The 21,798-nt window shown below is 42.6% G+C and overlaps 1 protein-coding gene across 38 annotated transcripts in view; it reads right to left on the reverse strand.

The window, feature by feature from the left end:
• Positions 1–21,798, reverse strand: part of LOC139537164 (protocadherin gamma-C5-like) — a 136,770-nt gene that overhangs the window by 14,425 nt on the left and 100,547 nt on the right. For 2 of the 38 annotated variants that reach the window (XM_071338154.1, XM_071338132.1), the window contains exon 1: positions 15,768–18,428. The exons of 30 other annotated variants lie outside the window; for them this stretch is intronic. In XM_071338154.1, the coding sequence (XP_071194255.1) occupies positions 15,768–18,218 (2,451 nt within the window). In that variant the 5' untranslated portion in view covers positions 18,219–18,428. Of the gene's footprint in view, positions 1–688; positions 3,310–6,940; positions 9,546–12,314; positions 14,926–15,767; positions 18,429–21,798 lie in introns of those variants that run through there. 6 more of the 38 variants (XM_071338158.1, XM_071338137.1, XM_071338136.1 and 3 more) reach the window with 5 other exon arrangements.

The following is a 21,798-nucleotide window of genomic DNA, read 5'->3' on the forward strand; positions in this document are numbered from 1 at the left end:
TTCGACTGCTTAAATAGCATGCAGGCCTGGTGGAAAACACAACCATGCGGGGAAAGAAGGGAACTGACAGAGCGATGTGAAAAAAGCATCGTTTATGTTATTTTCACTTAAAATTGTGCTTCACATTTATGATGAGCAAAAATTACAATTGAAGTCATGCGTTCCTACTCATAATTCGTTCTAGTGATATTATGTCACTCAAATTAATGATTTTACTATGGCTGACCTGTTGGCTCTCGAACGTCCACGCACTGTCAGGTATAGATGCATCAAGCACGTTTATAATGTCGTTAAAGTCAGTGGGAGTCTCATCTTTCCATAGAGGGGTGATAATAGTTTGTAGCCAAACCGTTTGGACGCTATAGACGATTTTGACAGAAGACCAATTTTCGGGATGTCTCATGGTCTGACTAACAGTGCTCTAGCCCTGTCACCTTTCACCGCATATGCGAAAGTGCGGCATCAGCGGATGTGATGGATTGAGAAGCATCCAATGCAAAACATCTATACATTATTCGAGCTTTAAACGCTGTCATAAAGACTGAATTGCAAAACAACCCAATTATATAGAATCGAAATGAATAAAAGTGGTAAAACCCAGTTCCAGGAGATACAGTCATGAATTCATGAATGAAGAACGATATAATCCGGTGGTAATAAAAACACATTATAAAGTAGCTGCGCTCACCTGTTGGCTCTCAAACGTCCACGCGCTGTCCGGTAAAGACGCATCAAGCACGTTTATCATGTCCTGAAAGTCAGTGGTGCTGCTGGGCTTGACGAGGGTGAAATCACTGAACTCTGACACTGGAGAGAGACACGACCTGAAGGACTGGCTCTGAGACAACATGTCCCCTCCCAGGACCTCCACATACTTAATAGGGCCGTCAGTGTTGAGCTGGAGCTGCAGGTTTCTGTTTGGATTCTTGTATCCGTCAGAGTCAGCCCGTCTGATACAGCAACTCGAGCTGCTCCTACTGTTTCTAACGCACTTCACCACTAAGATGAGAAAAGTCAACAAAGACAAAACGGACACTGAGGCCAGAGAGATGATCAAATAAAAGGTGATTTTACTGTTTCTCTTGCTGGGCTCTACTGTTTTCTGGCGGAAGTCCGAGATGGGCTCGTGGAGCCCGTCCTCTAACAGTATGTTGACTGTGACTGTGGCGGACTGGACCGGCTCCCCATTGTCCTGTATCTCTATAAGCAGCTTCTGAGAGGAGTCATCCTGCTCTGAAACAGCGCGTTTAGTCCTCACCTCCCCTGTGTAAAGATTCACACTGAACAGAGACGAGTCTGTGGCCTCCACCAGCCTATAGGAAATCCAGGCGTTATGACCCGAGTCTGCGTCCACTGCCGATATCTTAGTGGTGAGGTGGCCTGCTTTAGCGGACCGGGGCATCTTCTGATGGGAGACAGAGCCCATGACAGTGGAAGGGTAAATAACAGCGGGAGCATTGTCGTTCTGGTCCAGGATAAAAACATGAACCGTGACGTTGCTGTTCAGAGACGGAGAGCCGTGGTCCTTTGCCTGGACCTGTATCTGAAACACCTTCAGTTTCTCATAGTCAAACGAGTGCATGCTGTAGATGCTGCCGTTATCCGAGTTTATGTAAATATAGGAGGAGACAGACACGTCTTGTACTTTAGAGTCTAATATAGAATAAGATATCTTCGCATTCTCACCTATATCTGGATCTGAAGCGGACACTGAACATATTATTGATCCAGCAGCATTGTTCTCTCTGACGTAAACAGTGTAAGAAGGTTGGGAAAAAACTGGAGGGTTGTCATTAACATCTAAAATATTAACTGTTATTGTTTTAATGGAGGTCAAAGCTGGGGACCCTGAGTCCGATGCTTCAAGCTCAATACGGTATTCAGGATATTTCTCCCGGTCTAAAGTTGCATGTGTTACTAGTGCGTAATGATCTGCAAATGAGGGGTTTAATTTGAAAGGGTAATCTGAAGACATACGAAGGGAAACTTGACCATTTTCTCCCGAGTCCAAATCCTTTGCACTAATTAGAGCTACCATGGTACCTACTGGGGCATCCTCTCTAACGGGTTTGGGTGAGGAGGTGATGGTTATCTCAGGTGAGTTATCATTAACATCTACAATAGTTACCTGGACACCACTGTGTGCCTCCATAGATGGCGTGCCTTTGTCTCTAGCGCATACATCAAATTTATATGAAGGACTTTTTTCGTAATCTAATGCGTCGGATAAAGTAATAGCTCCTGTGTCTTCATTGATTACAAATAGCTTTTGAATGGACTCTGCTGTATGCGATTCGAATGAATACTCTATTTTACTGTTCGGGCCTTCATCCAAGTCGTTGGCTCTAACTGTCAATACTAATGTCCCGGGTATTGCATTTTCACTCAGTTGGATTTCATACAAGTCTTGGTCAAAACTAGGCGCATTGTCGTTTATGTCTATCACCATCACAGTAACATGCGTGGTTCCAGATCTTGCCGGAGTACCTCCATCAACCGCAGTAAGGATTAGGTTGTGCACCGGCTGCTGTTCCCGGTCAACAGTCTTTTCCAGAACAAGCTCGGCAACCTTTGTGCCGTCTTTATTGTTTTTAACGTTCAAAGCAAAGAAGTCATTTTTATTCAGAGAATATGAGCGCAAATAATTTATCCCGACGTCACGGTCCTGTGCCGTTTCCAAACGAAACCGAACACCAGATAGAGTTGATTCGGGCACTTTTATAGTGTTCTCGCCTGACATGAAAAGTGGAGAATTGTCATTTATATCCAGTATTTCCACCTCAACACGATAAAACTGAAGTGGATCCTCAATGATAACCTGTAGTGGTAACAAACAACTCGCGCTTTGTCCGCACAGACTCTCTCTGTCTATCCGTTCATTTACAATGAGCTCGCCCTTTCCCAAATCCACAGCGAAATATTGCTTACCAGCCCCGGGGGCTATCCTCAGTTTGCGATCAGAGATCTTAGCGATGTCAAAGCCCAAGTCCTTAGCTATATTTCCAACAACAGAGCCCACGTCCAGTTCCTCAGGAATGGTGTATCGAGTCTGCGCCTCTATTGTATTCCACAAGAGAAAGAACATCCATAGTGCCAGCCATGGCAACATCTTTATCTTGACTAGCGTCCACATCTCCACAAATAGCGTGCAATAGATAAAGCACTTGATCCGTCACACATCGCAAGAGAATGCAATGCAATTACTAAATACCCAGGAATTGCTGAAATGAACGGCTAAATCCAATACTTGTACATCGATGTGAGCCCAGCCATGTCTCTCCCAGCTCTGTTCATTGTAGGGGATATGGTGTTGAGGCTGGGGGAGGGACTAGATCTCTTTGTACAGTTCGGCACATGATTGGTTTACAGAGCTCCAATAGATTACTATTAGGAGCAGCTCTGAGTTAAAGTAACAGTGGAGCCAAAGATATAGGCTGAGGCAATGTTCCCTCTAAACTGCGAGCAGGGGCCGTAGCCCAGAGACTGCTGCGCAGCTCCCCCGGGACAGCCACGCTGAGCGCAGAGGTAATATCATCCCACGGAGAGAAGCACAAGATTGAACTTTCTATTGTTTTCCCTGTTAGTTAACACTATCAACGTTTCCATTTACTGTGACAATTGTGATTGAGTCAAAGCAATATTAGCCACTTTCAATGCAACATCCTGAAAGAAAACGAACTATGACAGAGATTGTTGTAGGCAGAACACAGGTCCTACAGGCCCTAGTTTTGTCGCACCTGGGCTACTGTTCAGTCGTGCGGTCAGGTGCCACAAAAAGGGACTTAGGAAAATTGAACTTGGCTCAGAACAGGGCAGCACGGCTGGCCCTTGGATGTACACAGAGAGCTAATATCAATAATATGCATGTCAATCTCTCCTGGCTCAAAGTGAAGGAGAGATTGACTTCATCACAAGCTGTATTTATAAGAGGTGTTGACATGTCGAATGCACCGAATGCACCCATGCATACCCCACAAGACATGCCACCAAAGGTCTCTTCACATTCCCCAAGTCCAGAACAGACTGGGAGGTGCACAGTACTACATAGAGCCATGACTACATGGAACTCTGTTCCACATCAAGTAACTGATGCAAGCAGTAAAATTTGATTTAAAAAACAGATAAAAATACACCTTATGGAACAGTGGGGACTATGAAGCAACACAAACATAGGCACAGATACATGCACACACACACTCACACACGATAACATACTCACTATACACACATGTACACATGGACTTTGTACTGTAGATATGTGGTAGTGGTGGAGCAGGGGCTTGAGGGCACACAGTGTGTTGTGAAATCTGTGAATGTATTGTAATGTTTTTACAATTGTATAAACTGCCTTAATTTTGCTGGACCCCAGGAAAAGTAGCTGCTGCCTTGGTAGGAACTAATGGGTATATCCATAGTAAATACAAATACAGGACTCAGCCCGTACTCTACACAGGCCGGTGCGGCATAACCAATCAGAGCTGCAGTAGGTCTATATGCAAACAGACCATTGCCATATATGGATCTGTGCCATTTATTTTTAACTGGACTGTGTTTACAGCATGAGTGGTCGTGAGTAGATGCGCTTGTTTTGAGATCAAAGCAAGAGCTGCATTTTGTTCAAATCCTTTGATAGTGAGTTATTAACCCAGTTATAGATAATTTGTAGTCAGCAATAGGGGAGTGATTGCTTCCTACAAGGTTACAAAACCTGTGCATTTCGAGACATCTTTGAAAAGCAAGTCAGGTCAAGAGTTTTTTTGTCTTAAAGGGGAAGTGCTGTGTTTGAGACAGGCTTGAATAGCCAATAGGCAGAGGGTAGCATACTTTTTCAGATTCTCTGTAATAATGGTAGGGGAATAACAATTAATTTTATTTTGTAAAGTGGTTTCTTGCATCAAACAACACAACAGCATTTTCAGTCACCTCCTTGTCTGAAGGACAAGTGGATAAACAGGTTAATGTCAAGCCCTGCATGTTTTTTTCAAAAGTCTACTGGAATGTAGGCTTACATTAAACACAGATTGGCTGCTACTGTAGGCTGAATGATAGAACCGCTATTTCTATGTTAAAATGTTATGGGATGCGTTTTCTCCATTGTTTTTGATTGTCAGCCACACTGGTAGGCCTACATTATGATCAAATAGCCACAGCAGCCTACTTGGCCAATGTTAAAACTGTAACTTAATGTGGGTACAGCCTCAGTTTTCACAGTAAACGCATGCTGGAAGTTGCACAGAAGTTTTACAACGTTATAGTTTGCGCTCAGCTGACCTGAAATTTGCTCAGCGCCCAAAAATATTAGAGGGAACATTGGCTGAGAATTAATGTAATAGGCCGGCATAGAGATAAAGATGAACTTTGAATTTTAGTGCGCCATACAAATCATAGGCCAATTATTTGAACTGAATGCCACAGTGCTTTATATGTTATAAAACATGTAATTATCAATGGGATATGTGATAAAACTGGCTATGTGATCAAACTGTGATGAATCCAGCCAGGTCACCTGTGATACAAGTCAGTATTAGACATCCATCCATGTCTGAGGACGTCGGGAGATGAAGTGGAAACCAGCCACTAGAGGCAACGGTGAGTGCTGTTACCTTCAAGTAGGTTTCTGTTGTGGAGGGGAATGGTGGATAGGAGTAAGCATCTGCCTCTGCCTCGCGCAGGCCAGGTGCAAAAGGTTGCATGTTCAAATCCAGCAATATAAAGTTTTTTTAGATAATTGTTTTAAGCCTATACCAAACCTTAACCATTCGGAGTCAATGCCTAAACTTAAAAATGAGGGTGTTAATTCCTAAACGTAACCTTAAACACTTTGAAATTTGACGTTTGGAACAACTTCGAAATGTAACGTTTGAGAAACATGGATGAACATCTAATTCTGACGTGAGACTGTGAGAGCTTGTTTACAGCAGACTGGAAGATTGCAACACTGTAGATGTAGGACAGTTTAGGGTTTCATGAATTCACTGTTACAAGATGCACACGTGGAACCTTTAATTTTAATGAATATATCCCACTGCATTAGTATTTGGCTAAGCTACATTGTTTAGGCAATGTATGAGTTATCTTAGTGTATTTCAACTATGGATGAATAATACATTGAAAAGAACACATGAGAAATTATAGCGAAATTTAGTCTACACATAAATTGCATGTAGGCCTACAGCATATTGCTGAAAAACACTGTTCTAAAATAGCAAACCAATGCTATAGCAAATGTCTTCCAGTTCATATACAACATAAATAAGGTATGCCTTGAGTCAGAATTAATGTGCAGGAGGAATACATAGTTTTGTCTTCACTTTCAGCACCACGGTAAGTGGCCGTCACTAGTTACCACAGCCACAAAAGTTAAAACCGCGCCAATTTCTCTACTTAACATGTGCTTTTAAATCTAACCACACTGCTAACCTTATGCATGACTTTAAACTTAAATTAAGACCAAACAGATAATGTTTGTTTTCATGAATTTTTACAATCGCGTATAGTCATTTTGACTTTGTAGATGTGGTAACTAGTGAAAACCCAGGGTATAGGACAATGGCAAACTGAACCAATGACGTTAGACAACGAAGCAAAAAAACGATTCAAAGAATTAAAAGTTCAAATGAATGCTAGAAACCTCACGTGAAAAGTATCAATGGAAGTAAAATAACTGAAAGAAGAAAATACTAAACGAAACTCCTGATGCTATTAATTTTCTTTTCATTGCAGAGTACAAGAAAAGTATTTACGAATCCAAGTAACAATCTAGACAGTAAAAATATGCCAATAAATATTGGTCGTTCCTTTTCACTTTCAGCACCACTGCAATCGACAGCGCGGAAATGAAATATACGGTAAACAGACATATTATGCATTGTAAGGCGAATATATCTATGGAAACAATAGCACGTTTATCTTCAATTACCATTTAAAACAATGTGCTCACCTGCTGGCTCTCAAACGTCCACGCACTGTCAGGTAATGATGCATCAAGCACGTTTATCATGTCCTTAAAGTCAGTGGTGCTGCTGGGCTTAACGAGGGTGAAATCACTGAACTCGGACACCGGAGAGAGACACGACCTGTAGGACTGGCTCTGAGACAACATGTCCCCTCCCAGGACCTCCACATACTTAATAGGGCCGTCAGTGTTGAGCTGGAGCTGCAGGTTTCTGTTTGGATTCTTGTATCCGTCAGAGTCAGCCCGTCTGATACAGCAACTCGAGCTGCTCCTACTGTTTCTAACGCACTTCACCACTAAGATGAGAAAAGTCAACGAAGACAAAACGGACACAGAGGCCAGAGAGATGATCAAATAAAAGGTGATTTTACTGTTTCTCTTGCTGGGCTCGGCTGTTTTCTGGCGGAAGTCCGAGATGGGCTCGTGGAGCCCGTCCTCTAACAGTATGTTGACTGTGACTGTGGCGGACTGGACCGGTTCCCCATTGTCCTGTATCTCTATAAGCAGCCTCTGAGAGGAGTCATCCTGCTCTGAAACAGCGCGTTTAGTCCTCACCTCCCCTGTGTAAAGATTCACACTGAACAGAGACGAGTCTGTGGCCTCCACCAGCCTATAGGAAATCCAGGCGTTATGACCCGAGTCTGCGTCCACTGCCGATATCTTAGTGGTGAGGTGGCCTGCTTTAGCGGACCGGGGCATCTTCTGATGGGAGACAGAGCCCATGACAGTGGAAGGGTAAATAACAGCGGGAGCATTGTCGTTCTGGTCCAGGATAAAAACATGAACCGTGACGTTGCTGTTCAGAGACGGAGAGCCGTGGTCCTTTGCCTGGACCTGTATCTGAAACACCTTCAGTTTCTCATAGTCAAACGAGTGCATGCTGTAGATGCTGCCGTTATCTGAGTTTATGTAAATATAGGAGGAGACAGACACGTCTTGTACTTTAGAGTCTAATATAGAATAAGATATCTTCCCATTCTCACCTATATCTGGATCTGAAGCGGACACTGAACACATTATTGATCCAGCAGCATTGTTCTCTCTGACGTAAACAGTGTAAGAAGGTTGGGAGAAAACTGGAGGGTTGTCATTAACATCTAAAATATTAACTGTTATGATTTTATTCGAGGTCAAAGCTGGGGACCCTGAGTCCGATGCTTCAAGCTCAATACGGTATTCAGGATATTTCTCCCGGTCTAAAGTTGCATGTGTTACTAGTGCGTAATGATCTGCAAATGAGGGGTTTAATTTGAAAGGGTAATCTGAAGACATACGAAGGGAAACTTGACCATTTTCTCCCGAGTCCAAATCCTTTGCACTAATTAGAGCTACCATGGTACCTACTGGGGCATCCTCTCTAACGGGTTTGGGTGAGGATGTGATGGTTATCTCAGGTGAGTTATCATTAACATCTATAACCGTCACCTGAACATCGCTGTGCCCCTCCATAGATGGCGTGCCTTTGTCTCTCGCACATACATCAAATTTGTAAGAGTGACCAATTTCGTAATCTAACTCGTGTGACAATGTTATTTCTCCTGTCTCTTGGTCGATAGCAAAACGTTTTTGCACGTCATCTGGTGTTTGTGACCCGAATGAATAAACTATAGCACTGTTAGAGCCCTCATCTAAATCGTCAGCTTTAACAGTCAATACTAACGTTCCAGGATTGGTATTTTCACTAAGATGGATCTCATACAAGTCTTGCTCAAAACTTGGTGCGTTGTCATTGTTATCTAAAACGATAACTGTAAATTTCGCTATTCCCAATCTAGCAGGAGAACCTCCATCAAATGCTGTAAGAATGAGATGGTGGACAGACTGTTTCTCTCTGTCAACGGCATTTTCAAGAACAAGTTCAGGAATCTTTGTTCCGTCTCTGCTATTCTTAACATTCAACTTGAAGAAGTCGTTTGTATTCAAGGTGTAAGAGCGCAGCATATTTGCTCCAACATCCGGGTCCTGTGCCGTTTCCAACGGAATTCTTGCCCCGGGTAGAGTTGATTCCGCCACATTAACTGTGTTTTCATCTGACTTGAAACGTGGAGAGTTGTCATTTATATCCAGTATTTCCACCTCAACACGATAAAACTGAAGTGGATCCTCAATGATAACCTGTAGTGGTAACAAACAACTCGCGCTTTGTCCGCACAGACTCTCTCTGTCTATCCTTTCATTTACAATGAGCTCGCCCTTTCCCAAATCCACAGCGAAATATTGCTTACCAGCCCCGGGGGCTATCCTCAGTTTGCGATCAGAGATCTTAGCGATGTCAAAGGCCAAGTCCTTAGCTATATTTCCAACAACAGAGCCCACGTCCAGTTCCTCGGGGATGGTGTATCGAGTCTGCGCCTCTATTGTATTCCACAAGAGAAAGAACATCCATAGTGCCAGCCATGGAAAAATCTTAATCTTGACTAGCGTCCACATCTCCACAAATAGCGTGCAATAGATAAAGCACTTGATCCGTCACACATCGCAAGAGAATGCAATGCAATTACCAAATACCCAGCAATTTCTTAAATGAACGGCTAAATCCAATACTTGTACATCGATGTGAGCCCAGCTATGTCTCTCCCAGCTCTGTTCATTGTAGGGGATATGGTGTTGAGGCTGGGGGAGGGCATAGATCTCTTTGTACAGTTCGGCACATGATTGGTTTACAGAGCTCCAATAGATTACTATTAGGAGCAGCTCTGAGTTAAAGTAACAGTGGAGCCAAAGATTTAGGCTGAGAGTTCATGTAATAGGCAGGCATAGAGATAGAGATGAACTGGCTTGATTACTTTGTATTTTAGTGGGGCACACAAATCATAGGATAATCATTTGAACTGAATCTTTGTTTATGTCCTAAAACATGCATTTATCAATGGGATATTTGATTAAACTGGATATGAGGTCAAACTGGGATAAAACTGGAATAGTGTAACACTGTAGATGTAGGACAGTTTAGGGTTTCACGAATTGACTGTTACAAGATGCACATGTGGAACCTTTCATTTTGATCCATAAGTCGCACTGCATTAGTATTTGGCTATGATCTTTTTTAGGCAATGTATGAGTTATTTTAGTGTATTTTGGAGAAGCAATACTTTCAGAAGAACACATGAGAAATTCTTGGCTACAGATAATTTGCATGTAGGCCTATATGATATTGCTGAAAAACACTGTTTTAAATAGCACAAAATCCTATAACAACATAAATAAGGTATGCCGTTGAGTCAGAATCAATGTGCTGGAAGAACGCGTACATTTGTTTTCACGTTCAGCACCACGGTAGTGGTCGTCACTAGTTACCATAGCCACAAAGTCATAAACCCTGCCCATTTCTACAATTTACCTTCTTAAAATGTGATTTTAAACCTAACCCTAACCTTAACCACACTGCGAACCTTATGCGTAACCAAAACCTTAAATTAAGACCAAAAAGCCATCTTGATGTTGTGGCTGTGGTAACTTTTGGATACTGAAGGTAGTGGACAGCGCCAAAAGGAACCACTGAAGCTTGTTCTCAGAATAGACGCGAAATAGTAAACATATATTTGTAACGCTCAAATTGGTGTGATAAAGCAAATGACCAAAAGTATGTGGGCACCTGCTCGTCGAACATCTCATTTTATGGGCATTAATATGGAGTTGGTCCCCCCTTTGCTGCTATAACAGCCTCCACTCTTCTGGGAAGGGTTTCCACTAGATGTTGGAACTTTGCTGCGGGGACTTGCTTCTATTCAGCCACAAGAGCATTAGTGAGGTCGGGCACTGATGTTGGGCGATAAAGCCTGGCTCGCAGTCAGTGTTGCAATTCATCCCAAAGGTGTTCGATGGGGTTGTCAGGGCTCTGTGCAGGCCAGTCAAGTTCTTCCACACCGATCTCGACAAACCATTTCTGTATGGACCTCGCTTTGTGCACAGGGTTATTGTCATGCTGAAACAGGAATAGGCCTTCCCAGAACCCGAACCATGAACCATGAAAAACAGCCCCAGACCATTAGTCCACATCCAGCCAACTTTACAGTTGGCACTATGTATTGGGGCAGGTAGCATTCTCCTGGCATCAGCCAAATCCAGATCCTGTCGGACAGCAAGATGTTGAAGTGTGATTCATCACTTCAGAGAACCAGCAGATGCTTGGCATTGTTCATGGTGATCTTATGCTTGTGTACAGCTGCTCGGCTATGGAAACCAATTTCATGAAGCTCCCGACAAACAATTCTTGTCCTAATGTTGCTTGCGGAGGCAGTTTGGAACTCAGTAGTGAGTGTTGCAACCGAGAACAGATGATTTTTACGCGCTACGTGCTTCAGCACTCGGCGGACCCATTCTGTGAGCTTGTGTGGCCTACCACGTCACGGCTGAGCTGTTGTTGCTCCGAGACGTTTTCCACTTCACAATAACAGGACTTACAGTTGACCAGGGCAGCTCTAGCAAGGCAGAAATTTTACAAACTGAGTTGTTGGAAAGGTGGCATCCTATGACTGTGCTATGTTGAAAGTCACTGAGCTCTTCACTAAGGACTTTATACTGCCAATGTTTGTCTATGGAGATTGCATGGCTGTGTGCTCGATTTTATACACCTGTCATCAATGGGTGTGGCTGAAATAGCCAAATCCACTAACTTGAAGGTGTGTCCACATACTTCTGTATATATATTGTATGTTACATTTGGTATGGTTACATAAGACAGATGTTACTTAAGGCAAAAACAAAAGTAGGGTGGTTGGTTGAGTGGATGGTTGGGCATATAACGCGAACGTCTAGCAACCCAAAGGTTTGCGAGTTCAAATCTCATCACGGACAACTTTAGCATTTGAACTTATTACCTTTTACAACTAATTGCCCACTTTTAAACTACTTACTACTTTTTAGCAACTTTGCAACTACTTAACATATTAGCTAACCCGTCCCCTAACCCTTTAACCTAACTTCTAAACTAAATCTCGTAAGTATTTCAAATGAGTAACATTCCATATGAAATGGGTGATGGACATTCACAAATTAGTACGTACCATAGGAAAGGTAACATATCATACTAAATGGAGTGTCTCGGATTTACATACAGAATAATACAAAATGCTGTGAGACCAGGTTGACCACTGACGTTAGACAGCACAGCACAAAACGACTCAGGACATGGAAAGTTCAATTAATGCTTGAAACCTCACGTGAAAAGTGTAAAGGAAAGCAAATTAGCTGAAAAAAAGAAGCTCCTAATGCTATACATTTTATTTTCATTGCATATTACAGGAAAAGTACTTACGAAACCAAGCCGTATTATGCATTGTATGACATATAAATATATGGGAACAATAGCAAGTTTAATAACTTCCATTTCAATTACCAATTCAAACAATACGCTCACCTGTTGGCTCTCGAAAGTCCACGCGCTGTCCGGTAAAGACGCATCAAGCACGTTTATCATGTCCTTAAAGTCAGCGGTGCTGCTGGGCTTGACGAGGGTGAAATCACTGAACTCGGACACTGGAGAGAGACACGACCTGAAGGACTGGCTCTGAGACAACATGTCCCCTCCCAGGACCTCCACATACTTAATAGGGCCGTCAGTGTTGAGCTGGAGCTGCAGGTTTCTGTTTGGATTCTTGTATCCGTCAGAGTCAGCCCGTCTGATACAGCAACTCGAGCTGCTCCTACTGTTTCTAACGCACTTCACCACTAAGATGAGAAAAGTCAACAAAGACAAAACGGACACAGAGGCCAGAGAGATGATCAAATAAAAGGTGATTTTACTGTTTCTCTTGCTGGGCTCGGCTGTTTTCTGGCGGAAGTCCGAGATGGGCTCGTGGAGCCCGTCCTCTAACAGTATGTTGACTGTGACTGTGGCAGACTGGGCCGATTCCCCATTGTCCTGTATCTCTATAAGCAGCCTCTGAGAGGAGTCATCCTGCTCTGAAACAGCGCGTTTTGTCCTCACCTCCCCTGTGTAAAGATTCACACTGAACAGAGACGAGTCTGTGGCCTCCACCAGCCTATAGGAGATCCAGGCGTTATGGCCCGAGTCTGCGTCCACTGCCGATATCTTAGTGGTGAGGTGGCCTGCTTTAGCGGACCGGGGCATCTTCTGATGGGAGACAGAGCCCATGACAGTGGATGGGTAAATAACAACGGGTGTATTGTCGTTCTGGTCCAGGATAAAAACATGAACCGTGACGTTGCTGCTCAGAGACGGAAAGCCGCGGTCCTTTGCCTGGACTTGTATCTGAAACACCTTCAGTTTCTCATAGTCAAACGAGTGCATGCTGTAGATGCTGCCGTTATCCGAGTTTATGTAAATATAGGAGGAGACAGACACGTCTTGTACTTTAGAGTCTAGTATAGAATAGGATATCTTCGCATTCTCACCTATATCTGGATCTGAAGCGGACACTGAACACATTATTGATCCAGCAGCATTGTTCTCTCTGACGTAAACAGTGTAAGAGGGCTGGGAAAAAACTGGAGGGTTGTCATTAACGTCCAAAACTCTTACAGTTACCTCTTTTTTTGAAGTGAGGGGAGGAGAACCCGAATCAAAGGCGACAATTGTCAGTTTATATTCAGAAAATAGCTCCCGGTCGAGTTCAGAGTCTGTTAGTATAGCATAATTATCTGCATACGACGGTTTCAATTTAAATGGATGTTCGCCTATTAAACTCAAACTGACCTTCCCATTTTCCACCGAATCAAGATCCTTTGCACCTATCAAAGCAACAACTGTTCCTAAAGAAGCATCTTCTTTCACTGGGTTAGGTGACGAGGTAAGGACAATTTCAGGTGCATTATCATTCACGTCTAAAATCTCTACCCGAATAGAGCAGTGGCCCTCCATAGCGGGAATTCCTTTGTCTGTAGCGCGTACATTAAATTCATAAGTGTGACTCTCTTCATAATCCAGATTGCCAGTCACAGTGATCTGTCCAGACTCAGAGTCAATGGAAAACATTTCATGTATGAAGTCTGGCGTTTGCTCAGCGAACGTGTATTGCATTACTCCATTAGCACCCTCGTCAGTATCACCGGCTTTGACGATTATGACCACTGTACTTTTGGGTGAATTCTCTAGTAAAGAACATTCATAAAGCGATTTCTCAAAGATTGGAGCATTGTCATTGATATCTAAAACTTGAACAGTGACCTCCGTAGTACCTGATCGGGCCGGATTGCCACCATCTATTGCTGTCAGCACAAGATGATGAACGGCCTGTTTCTCTCTGTCTAGTGCTTTTTGTAAAAGTAACTCTGGTATTTTCGTTCCATCTTTATTGGTCTTAACATTTAATGAAAAAAAGTCATTTTTATTTAATTTGTATGAACTGAGGGAATTGGATCCCACGTCAGGGTCCTTCGCACTGGTAAGTAGAAACCGAGCTCCGGATGTTGTGGATTCTGCAACATTAAGAACACGTTCAGTAGACAAAAAGATTGGCCCATTATCATTAATATCCTGGACTTCCACCTCAACGCGGTAAAGCTGGAGCGGCTCCTCAATAACAACCTGCAGTGGTAATAGACAACTGGCGCTTTGTCCGCACAAACTCTCTCTGTCGATCCTCTCCTTGACAACCAACTCGCCTCTCCTCAAATCCACACTGAAATATTGCTTACCAGCCTCGGAGGCGATCCTTAGTTTACGCACAAAAATCTCAGACGCTTTCAAACCAAGATCCTCTGCTATATTCCCAACAACAGCTCCTTCTTTCAATTCCTCTGGAATAGTGTAGCGGATCTGAGCCTGTATTGTATTCCATAGCAGAAAGAATAGCCAGAACGCCCGTTTATGCAGAATCTTCATCCCTAAAATCCCCATTTCCAAAGAATATGTATTTTTGACGTAAACGAGGTTCTTGGATTGCAATACATCGCAATCATAAGGAATTGATCATGAATATTCCGTTATCTTTCAAGTACAAAATGTTGCAAAAATATTCCTTTCACTGTATCGATGAGCGTAGCTCCGTCTCTCCCATCTCTGTGCATTGTATGGGTTACTGTGCTACGGCTGGGGAAGGGCGTAGATCTCTTTGTACAATGCTGCATGCTATTGGCGCTCAGTGCTCCAATAGATTAAGACTAGGATCAGTGCTGCCTTTTTAAGCAGCAGTACATACCCAGGCTACGGTCGAGGAAAACAGCTACGTAGACCTATTACGCTCTACCATCACAAATAAAATACGTTTTTCGTAAGACTAATTAAAAAAATATGAAAATCAAAATACACCGGACATTGAAATCGAAGTAGAATGAAACAATAGAATTTCTGTTAGACCTATAGCTATTGTTTCATGAACAAAACAATTCAACGTAATAATGTGTCTTCTGTCTTTTGTGACATGTCCTGTTGATGCAATAATGTAGTTGTTTCCCTATGAAAGTCGTAAAAAAGTGAAGCAATTCATATTTAACAAAATATTGTACGAGCAAGTAAGGGAACAGAACAACAAAATCACGGTACAAAACAACCAAGATGGTCTACTAGTTGAGGTTTTAAAAAAGTACAATGCTGCTATAGTGACGAACTGAATCACTCAGAGCTCTCCCCTATTCTAGCAGCGAGTCAGAACTGTAGCGAACATTTCAGAACCTTGGACAGCGCCAAGCCAGAGAGTTAAGGCGGGCTGTGCAGCGTATAGCCTCTGAAATGCAAGACGTTTATCAAAAGAACCACAAAAATACAAACCTATTATCAACATACATAGTTATGAAAACACATCAATTTAAAGTATGCAAGATTTGTTCTAATGTGGTCACTGGAATACGAAAAATAGATGAGAACACTGTACATTTGCATAACACTCATTTGAGCAGGAATTGTGCTCACCTGTTGGCTCTCGAACGTCCACGCACTGTCAGGTAATGATGCATCAAGCACGTTTATCATGTCCTGAAAGTCAGTGGTGCTGCTGGGCTTAACGAGGGTGAAATCACTGAACTCGGACACTGGAGAGAGACACGACCTGAAGGACTGGCTCTGAGACAACATGTCCCCTCCCAGGACCTCCACATACTTAATAGGGCCGTCAGTGTTGAGCTGGAGCTGCAGGTTTCTGTTTGGATTCTTGTATCCGTCAGAGTCAGCCCGTCTGATACAGCAACTCGAGCTGCTCCTACTGTTTCTAACGCACTTCACCACTAAGATGAGAAAAGTCAACGAAGACAAAACGGACACAGAGGCCAGAGAGATGATCAAATAAAAGGTGATTTTACTGTTTCTCTTGCTGGGCTCGGCTGTTTTCTGGCGGAAGTCCGAGATGGGCTCGTGGAGCCCGTCCTCTAACAGTATGTTGACTGTGACTGTGGCGGACTGGACCGGCTCCCCATTGTCCTGTATCTCTATAAGCAGCCTCTGAGAGGAGTCATCCTGCTCTGAAACAGCGCGTTTAGTCCTCACCTCCCCTGTGTAAAGATTCACACTGAACAGAGACGAGTCTGTGGCCTCCACCAGCCTATAGGAAATCCAGGCGTTATGACCCGAGTCTGCGTCCACTGCCGATATCTTAGTGGTGAGGTGGCCTGCTTTAGCGGACCGGGGCATCTTCTGATGGGAGACAGAGCCCATGACAGTGGATGGGTAAATAACAGCGGGAGCATTGTCGTTCTGGTCCAGGATAAAAACATGAACCGTGACGTTGCTGTTCAGAGACGGAGAGCCGTGGTCCTTTGCCTGGACCTGTATCTGAAACACCTTCAGTTTCTCATAGTCAAACGAGTGCATGCTGTAGATGCTGCCGTTATCTGAGTTTATGTAAATATAGGAGGAGACAGACACGTCTTGTACTTTAGAGTCTAAGATAGAATAAGATATCTTCCCATTCTCACCTATATCTGGATCTGAAGCGGACACTGAACACATTATTGATCCAGCAGCATTGTTCTCTCTGACGTAAACAGTGTAAGAAGGTTGGGAGAAAACTGGAGGGTTGTCATTAACATCTAAAATACGAACATTAATTGTTTTTCTAGAGTTGAGAGACGGTGTTCCGGAGTCAGAAGCTTTAATTTCGACAGTGTACTCTGGATTTTTTTCTCTATCCAAACTGGTGTCCGTAACCAACGCGTAGTTGTTAGATACAGATGGTTTTAATTTAAATGGTAAGCCTGGCGCTATATTCAAGTTGACGTTGCCATTATCTCCAGAGTCTACATCCTTGGCACTTATCAAAGCTATAACTGTTCCAACAGGCGCGTCTTCACTAACAGGACTAGGCTGAGACTTAAAAATTATCTCTGGGGAATTGTCATTCAAATCCATAATTTCAACATTAATAGTACATAGGCCTTGCATTGGTGGAATGCCTTTGTCTGTGGCAAGAACATCAATTTTAAACGAATTTCTCTCTTCATAATCTATCTCTCCCTTAACCATTATTTCGCCAGTTTGGGGATCAACAGTTAAAAGGTTCCGTAGGGACTCTGAGGTGTGTGGTCCAAATGAGTAAACGATCTCACGATTGACTCCATCATCACGGTCGACTGCTTTTACAGTGACAACGATAGTTCCTGGTTGTGTATTTTCAACCACTTGGATATCATATCCACTTTCCTCAAAGATGGGCGCATTATCGTTTATGTCTTGTACCCGAATAATAATTTCTGCTGTGCCCGATCTAGCAGGATTCCCACCATCTACGGCTGTTAGAAGCAGGCTGTGTACGGACTGTTTTTCTCTGTCCAATACTTTTTCTAAAATCAATTCGGATACTTTTGACCCATCTTTATTTGTTTTAATATCTAGCACAAAATGTTCATTTTTACTAAGTGTATATGTGCGTAAAGAATTGGAGCCAACGTCGGGGTCCTGTGCTGATTCTAAACGAAATCTTGCGCCTGGTAGTGTGTGCTCCGCAATATTTAAAACATGTCTATTGCTTTGAAAAAGTGGTAAATTGTCATTTATGTCCTGAATTTCGATCTCAACACGATACAGCTGTAGTGGGTTTTCTATAATAGCCTCTAAAGGCAACAGACAATTGGCATTTCTTCCACAAAGACTTTCTCTGTCTATCCTCTCATTAACAACGAGCTCGCCTTTTCCCAAATCCACACTGAAATACTGCTTACCACCCTCGGAAGCTATTCTAAGTTTACGATCGGAAATCTCAGACAAATTCAAACCCAGATCGTTAGCTATATTCCCAACAACGGACCCCACACTCAGCTCCTCCGGGATGGTGTAGCGCGTCTGCGCTTCTATTGTATTCCCCAGGAGGAAGAGAAGCAGAAGCCGCCGCCATAGGAAAACCTTTATCTTCATTAGAATCCTCATTTCCATGAATGATGATCGCTTGGACTTCGTAAAGGTCTTGGTTTGTAATACATTGCAATATAATCCCAGTTCCTAAAATATATTATTCATATAGAATTGAACACCGTTTTAAATATTAGTCCTATCTTTCAATATGAGCGCGGCTCTGTCTCTCCCAGCTCTATGCATTGTAGAATGGTAGATTCCAGTAGCCATACCTAAAATAAAAAGCAGGCTTCTCGACGAGGCTAGGCTTATGGTGCTGAGGCTGGGGGAGGGACTAGATCTCTTTGTACAGTTCAGCACATGATTGGTTCACAGAAATCCAATGGATTATCATGACGAGTATCTCAGCACTGGCAGTTAAAGAAACAGTGCTGTTATGAGCAGTAGTGATGTACTGATGTGTCCATTCACTCCTCAAAATTGGGGTCTGTTACTGCATTGGCATTTATGGTTTACCTTCATGTACAATAAACAAACAAATAAATAGCCTACATAAACACTTGCCAAAGTGTAAAAGAAAGCCATTTCATGAAAAATGAATAGCCTGTATAGTGCATTCCAGAAAGTATTCAGACCCCCTTGACTTTTTCCACATTTTGTTACTTTACAGGCATATTCTAAAATGGATTTCATTGTTTTTTCCCCTCATCAATCTACACACAATATCCCATAATGAAAAATCAAAAACAAGTTTTCAGACATTTTTGAAAATGAATATAAATAAATATATAAACATATTACATTTAAATAAGTATTCAAACTCTTTACTCTGTACTTTGTTGAAGCACTTTTGGCAGTGATTACAGCTACGAGTCCTCTTGGGTATGATGCTACAAGCTTGGAACACCTTTATTTGGGGAATTTCTCCCATTATTCTCTGCAGATCCTCTCAAGCTCTGTCAAGTTGGATGGGGAGCATTGCTGCACAGCTATTTTCAGGTCTCTCCAGAGATGTTCAATCTGGTTCAAGTCCGGACTTTGGCTGGGCCACTCAAGGATATTCAGAGACTTGTCCCGAAGCCACTCCTGCATTATCTTGGCTGTGTGCTTAGGTTCGTTGTCCTGTTGGAAGGTGAACCTTCGCCCCAGACTGAGGTCCTGAGTGCTCTGGAGCAGGTTTTCATCAAGGATGTCTCTGTAGTTTGCTCAGTTCATCTTTCTCTCAATCCTGACTAGTCTCCCAGTCCTTGCCGCTGATAAACATCCCCACAGCATGATGCTGCCACCACCATGCTTCACTGTAGGGATGTTGCCAGTTTTCCTCCAGACGTGACGCTTGGCATTCAGGCCAAAGAGTTCAATCTTGGTTTCATCAGGCCAGAGAATCGTGTTTCTCATGGTCTGAAAGTCCTTTAGGTGCCTTTTGGCAAACTCCAAGTAGGCTGTCATGTACCTTTCACTGAGAAGTGGCTTTAATCTGGCCACTCTACCATAAAGACCTGATTGGTGGAGTGCTGCAGAGATGGTTGTCCTTCTGAAAACATTCTCCCATCTCCACAGAGGAACTCTGGAGCTCAGTTCTCCCTGACCAAGGCCCTTCTGACCCGATTGCTCAGTTTAGCCGGGAAGCCAGCTCTAGGAAGAGTCTTGGTGGTTTCAAACTTCTTCCATTTAGGAATGATGGAGGCCACTATGTTCTTGGGGACCTTCAATGCTGCAGAAACGTTTTGGTATCCTTCCCCAGATCTGAGCCTCGACACAATCCTGTCTTGGAGCTCTACGGACAATTCCTTCGACCTCATGGCTTGGTTTTTGCTTCGACATGCACTGTCAACTGTGTGACGTTATATAGACAGGTGTGTGCCTTCCAAATCATGTCCAATCAATTGAATTTACCACAGGTGGACTCCAATCAAGTTGTAGAAACATCTCAAGGATGATCAATGGGAACAGGATGCATCTGAGCTCAATTTCGAGTATCATAGCAAAGGGTCTGAATACTTATATAAATAAGGTATTTCTGTTTTTTTTAATCAATGTGCAAATATTTCTAAAAACCTGTTTTCACTTTGTCATTATGGGGTATTGTGTGTAGAATGATGAGGATTTTTTTTATTTAATCCATTTAGAATAAGGATGTAACGTAACAAAATGTGTTAAAATTCCAGGGGTCTGAATACTTTCCGAATGCACTGTATGAACTGCAAGGCATGCATTGTTTTTTAGACTGGCACAACGCAATTTTAGACAAATAACACAGACAGAACAAAAGGAGCAAGTGTTCCATGACTCGCTAACTAATCCAGAGCTATTTCAGCACCTTGTTTGTGGACAGCGCTTGCAGCCTGGAGGGGTTAGACCAAGTTAAACAATATTCCTTAACCTAGAGTTGTTTTTTGCGTCCCCGCATAAATCTAATTAGCCTAATAAAAAATCCCCATAAATATCTGTCAGTTTAACCCTCTACAGACTAAGCCCTGTCTAAACCAGGGGAGTTTAAACTATATGGAATTGTTTTAAGAAGGTAATTTAGCGGTTTGATTTTCAATTTTAAGACCCCTTGAATTAGATAACAAACCAAAAAATATACATGTATATATATATATATATATATATATATATATATATATGATAAACATTTTAATATGGCCTTACTGCTATTAGCCCATTACAAACACATTGAATTACAGATTCACTACATGGAACAACAAATCAAAAGGAAGTTTGTTCTGAGGTGTCTGTCCTAATTCTGAGAGAAATAAGAAAGATCAGGAAACATGTATTAAACACTTATTTTCGGCACTTAACAATCTCCATATATACTTCTATTCAACTGGTACTTCAGCGGAGTCTTGTGAGGCCTGAGGGCGAGCAAAAAAACTGACATGAACGTGTTCGTGAGAGTCTCACCTTTCCACAGGTGGGTCATATTAGTGTGTAGCCCAAAATGTTTGGACTAATGACATACAGTTTAAGTCAGACGTTTACATTCACCTTAGCCAAATACATTTGAACTCAGTTTTTCACAATTCCTGACATTTAATCCCAGTAAATATTCCCTGTTTTAGGTCAGTTAGGATCACGACTTTATTTTAAGAATGTGAAACGTCAGAATAATAGTAGAGAGAATGATTTATTTCAGGTTTTATTTCTTTCATCACATTCCCAGTGGGTCAGAAGTTTACATACACTCAATTAGTATTTGGTAGCATTGCCTTTAAATTGTTTAACTTGGGTCAAACGTTTCGGGTAGCCTTCCACAAGCTTCCCACAATAAGTTGGGTGAATTTTGGCCCATTCCTCCTGACAGAGCTGGTGTAACTGAGGCAGGTTTGTAGGCATACTTGCTCGCACATGCTTCAGTTCAACCCACACATATCCAATAGGATTGAGGACAGGGCTTTGTGATGGCCACTCCAATACCTTGACATTGTTGTCCTTAAGCCATTTTGCCACAACTTTGGAAGTATGCTTGAGGTCATTGTCCATTTAGAAGACACATTTGCGACCAAGCTTTAACTTCCTGACTGATGTCTTGAGATGATTCAATATATCCACATAATTTTCCTGCCTCATGATGCCATCTATTTTGTGAAGTGCACCAGTCCCTCCTGCAGCAAAGCACCCCCACAACATGAAGCTGCCATCCCCGTGCTTCACG

Source organism: Salvelinus alpinus, chromosome 13 (assembly GCF_045679555.1).
Source record: "Salvelinus alpinus chromosome 13, SLU_Salpinus.1, whole genome shotgun sequence".
NCBI lineage: Eukaryota > Metazoa > Chordata > Actinopteri > Salmoniformes > Salmonidae > Salvelinus > Salvelinus alpinus.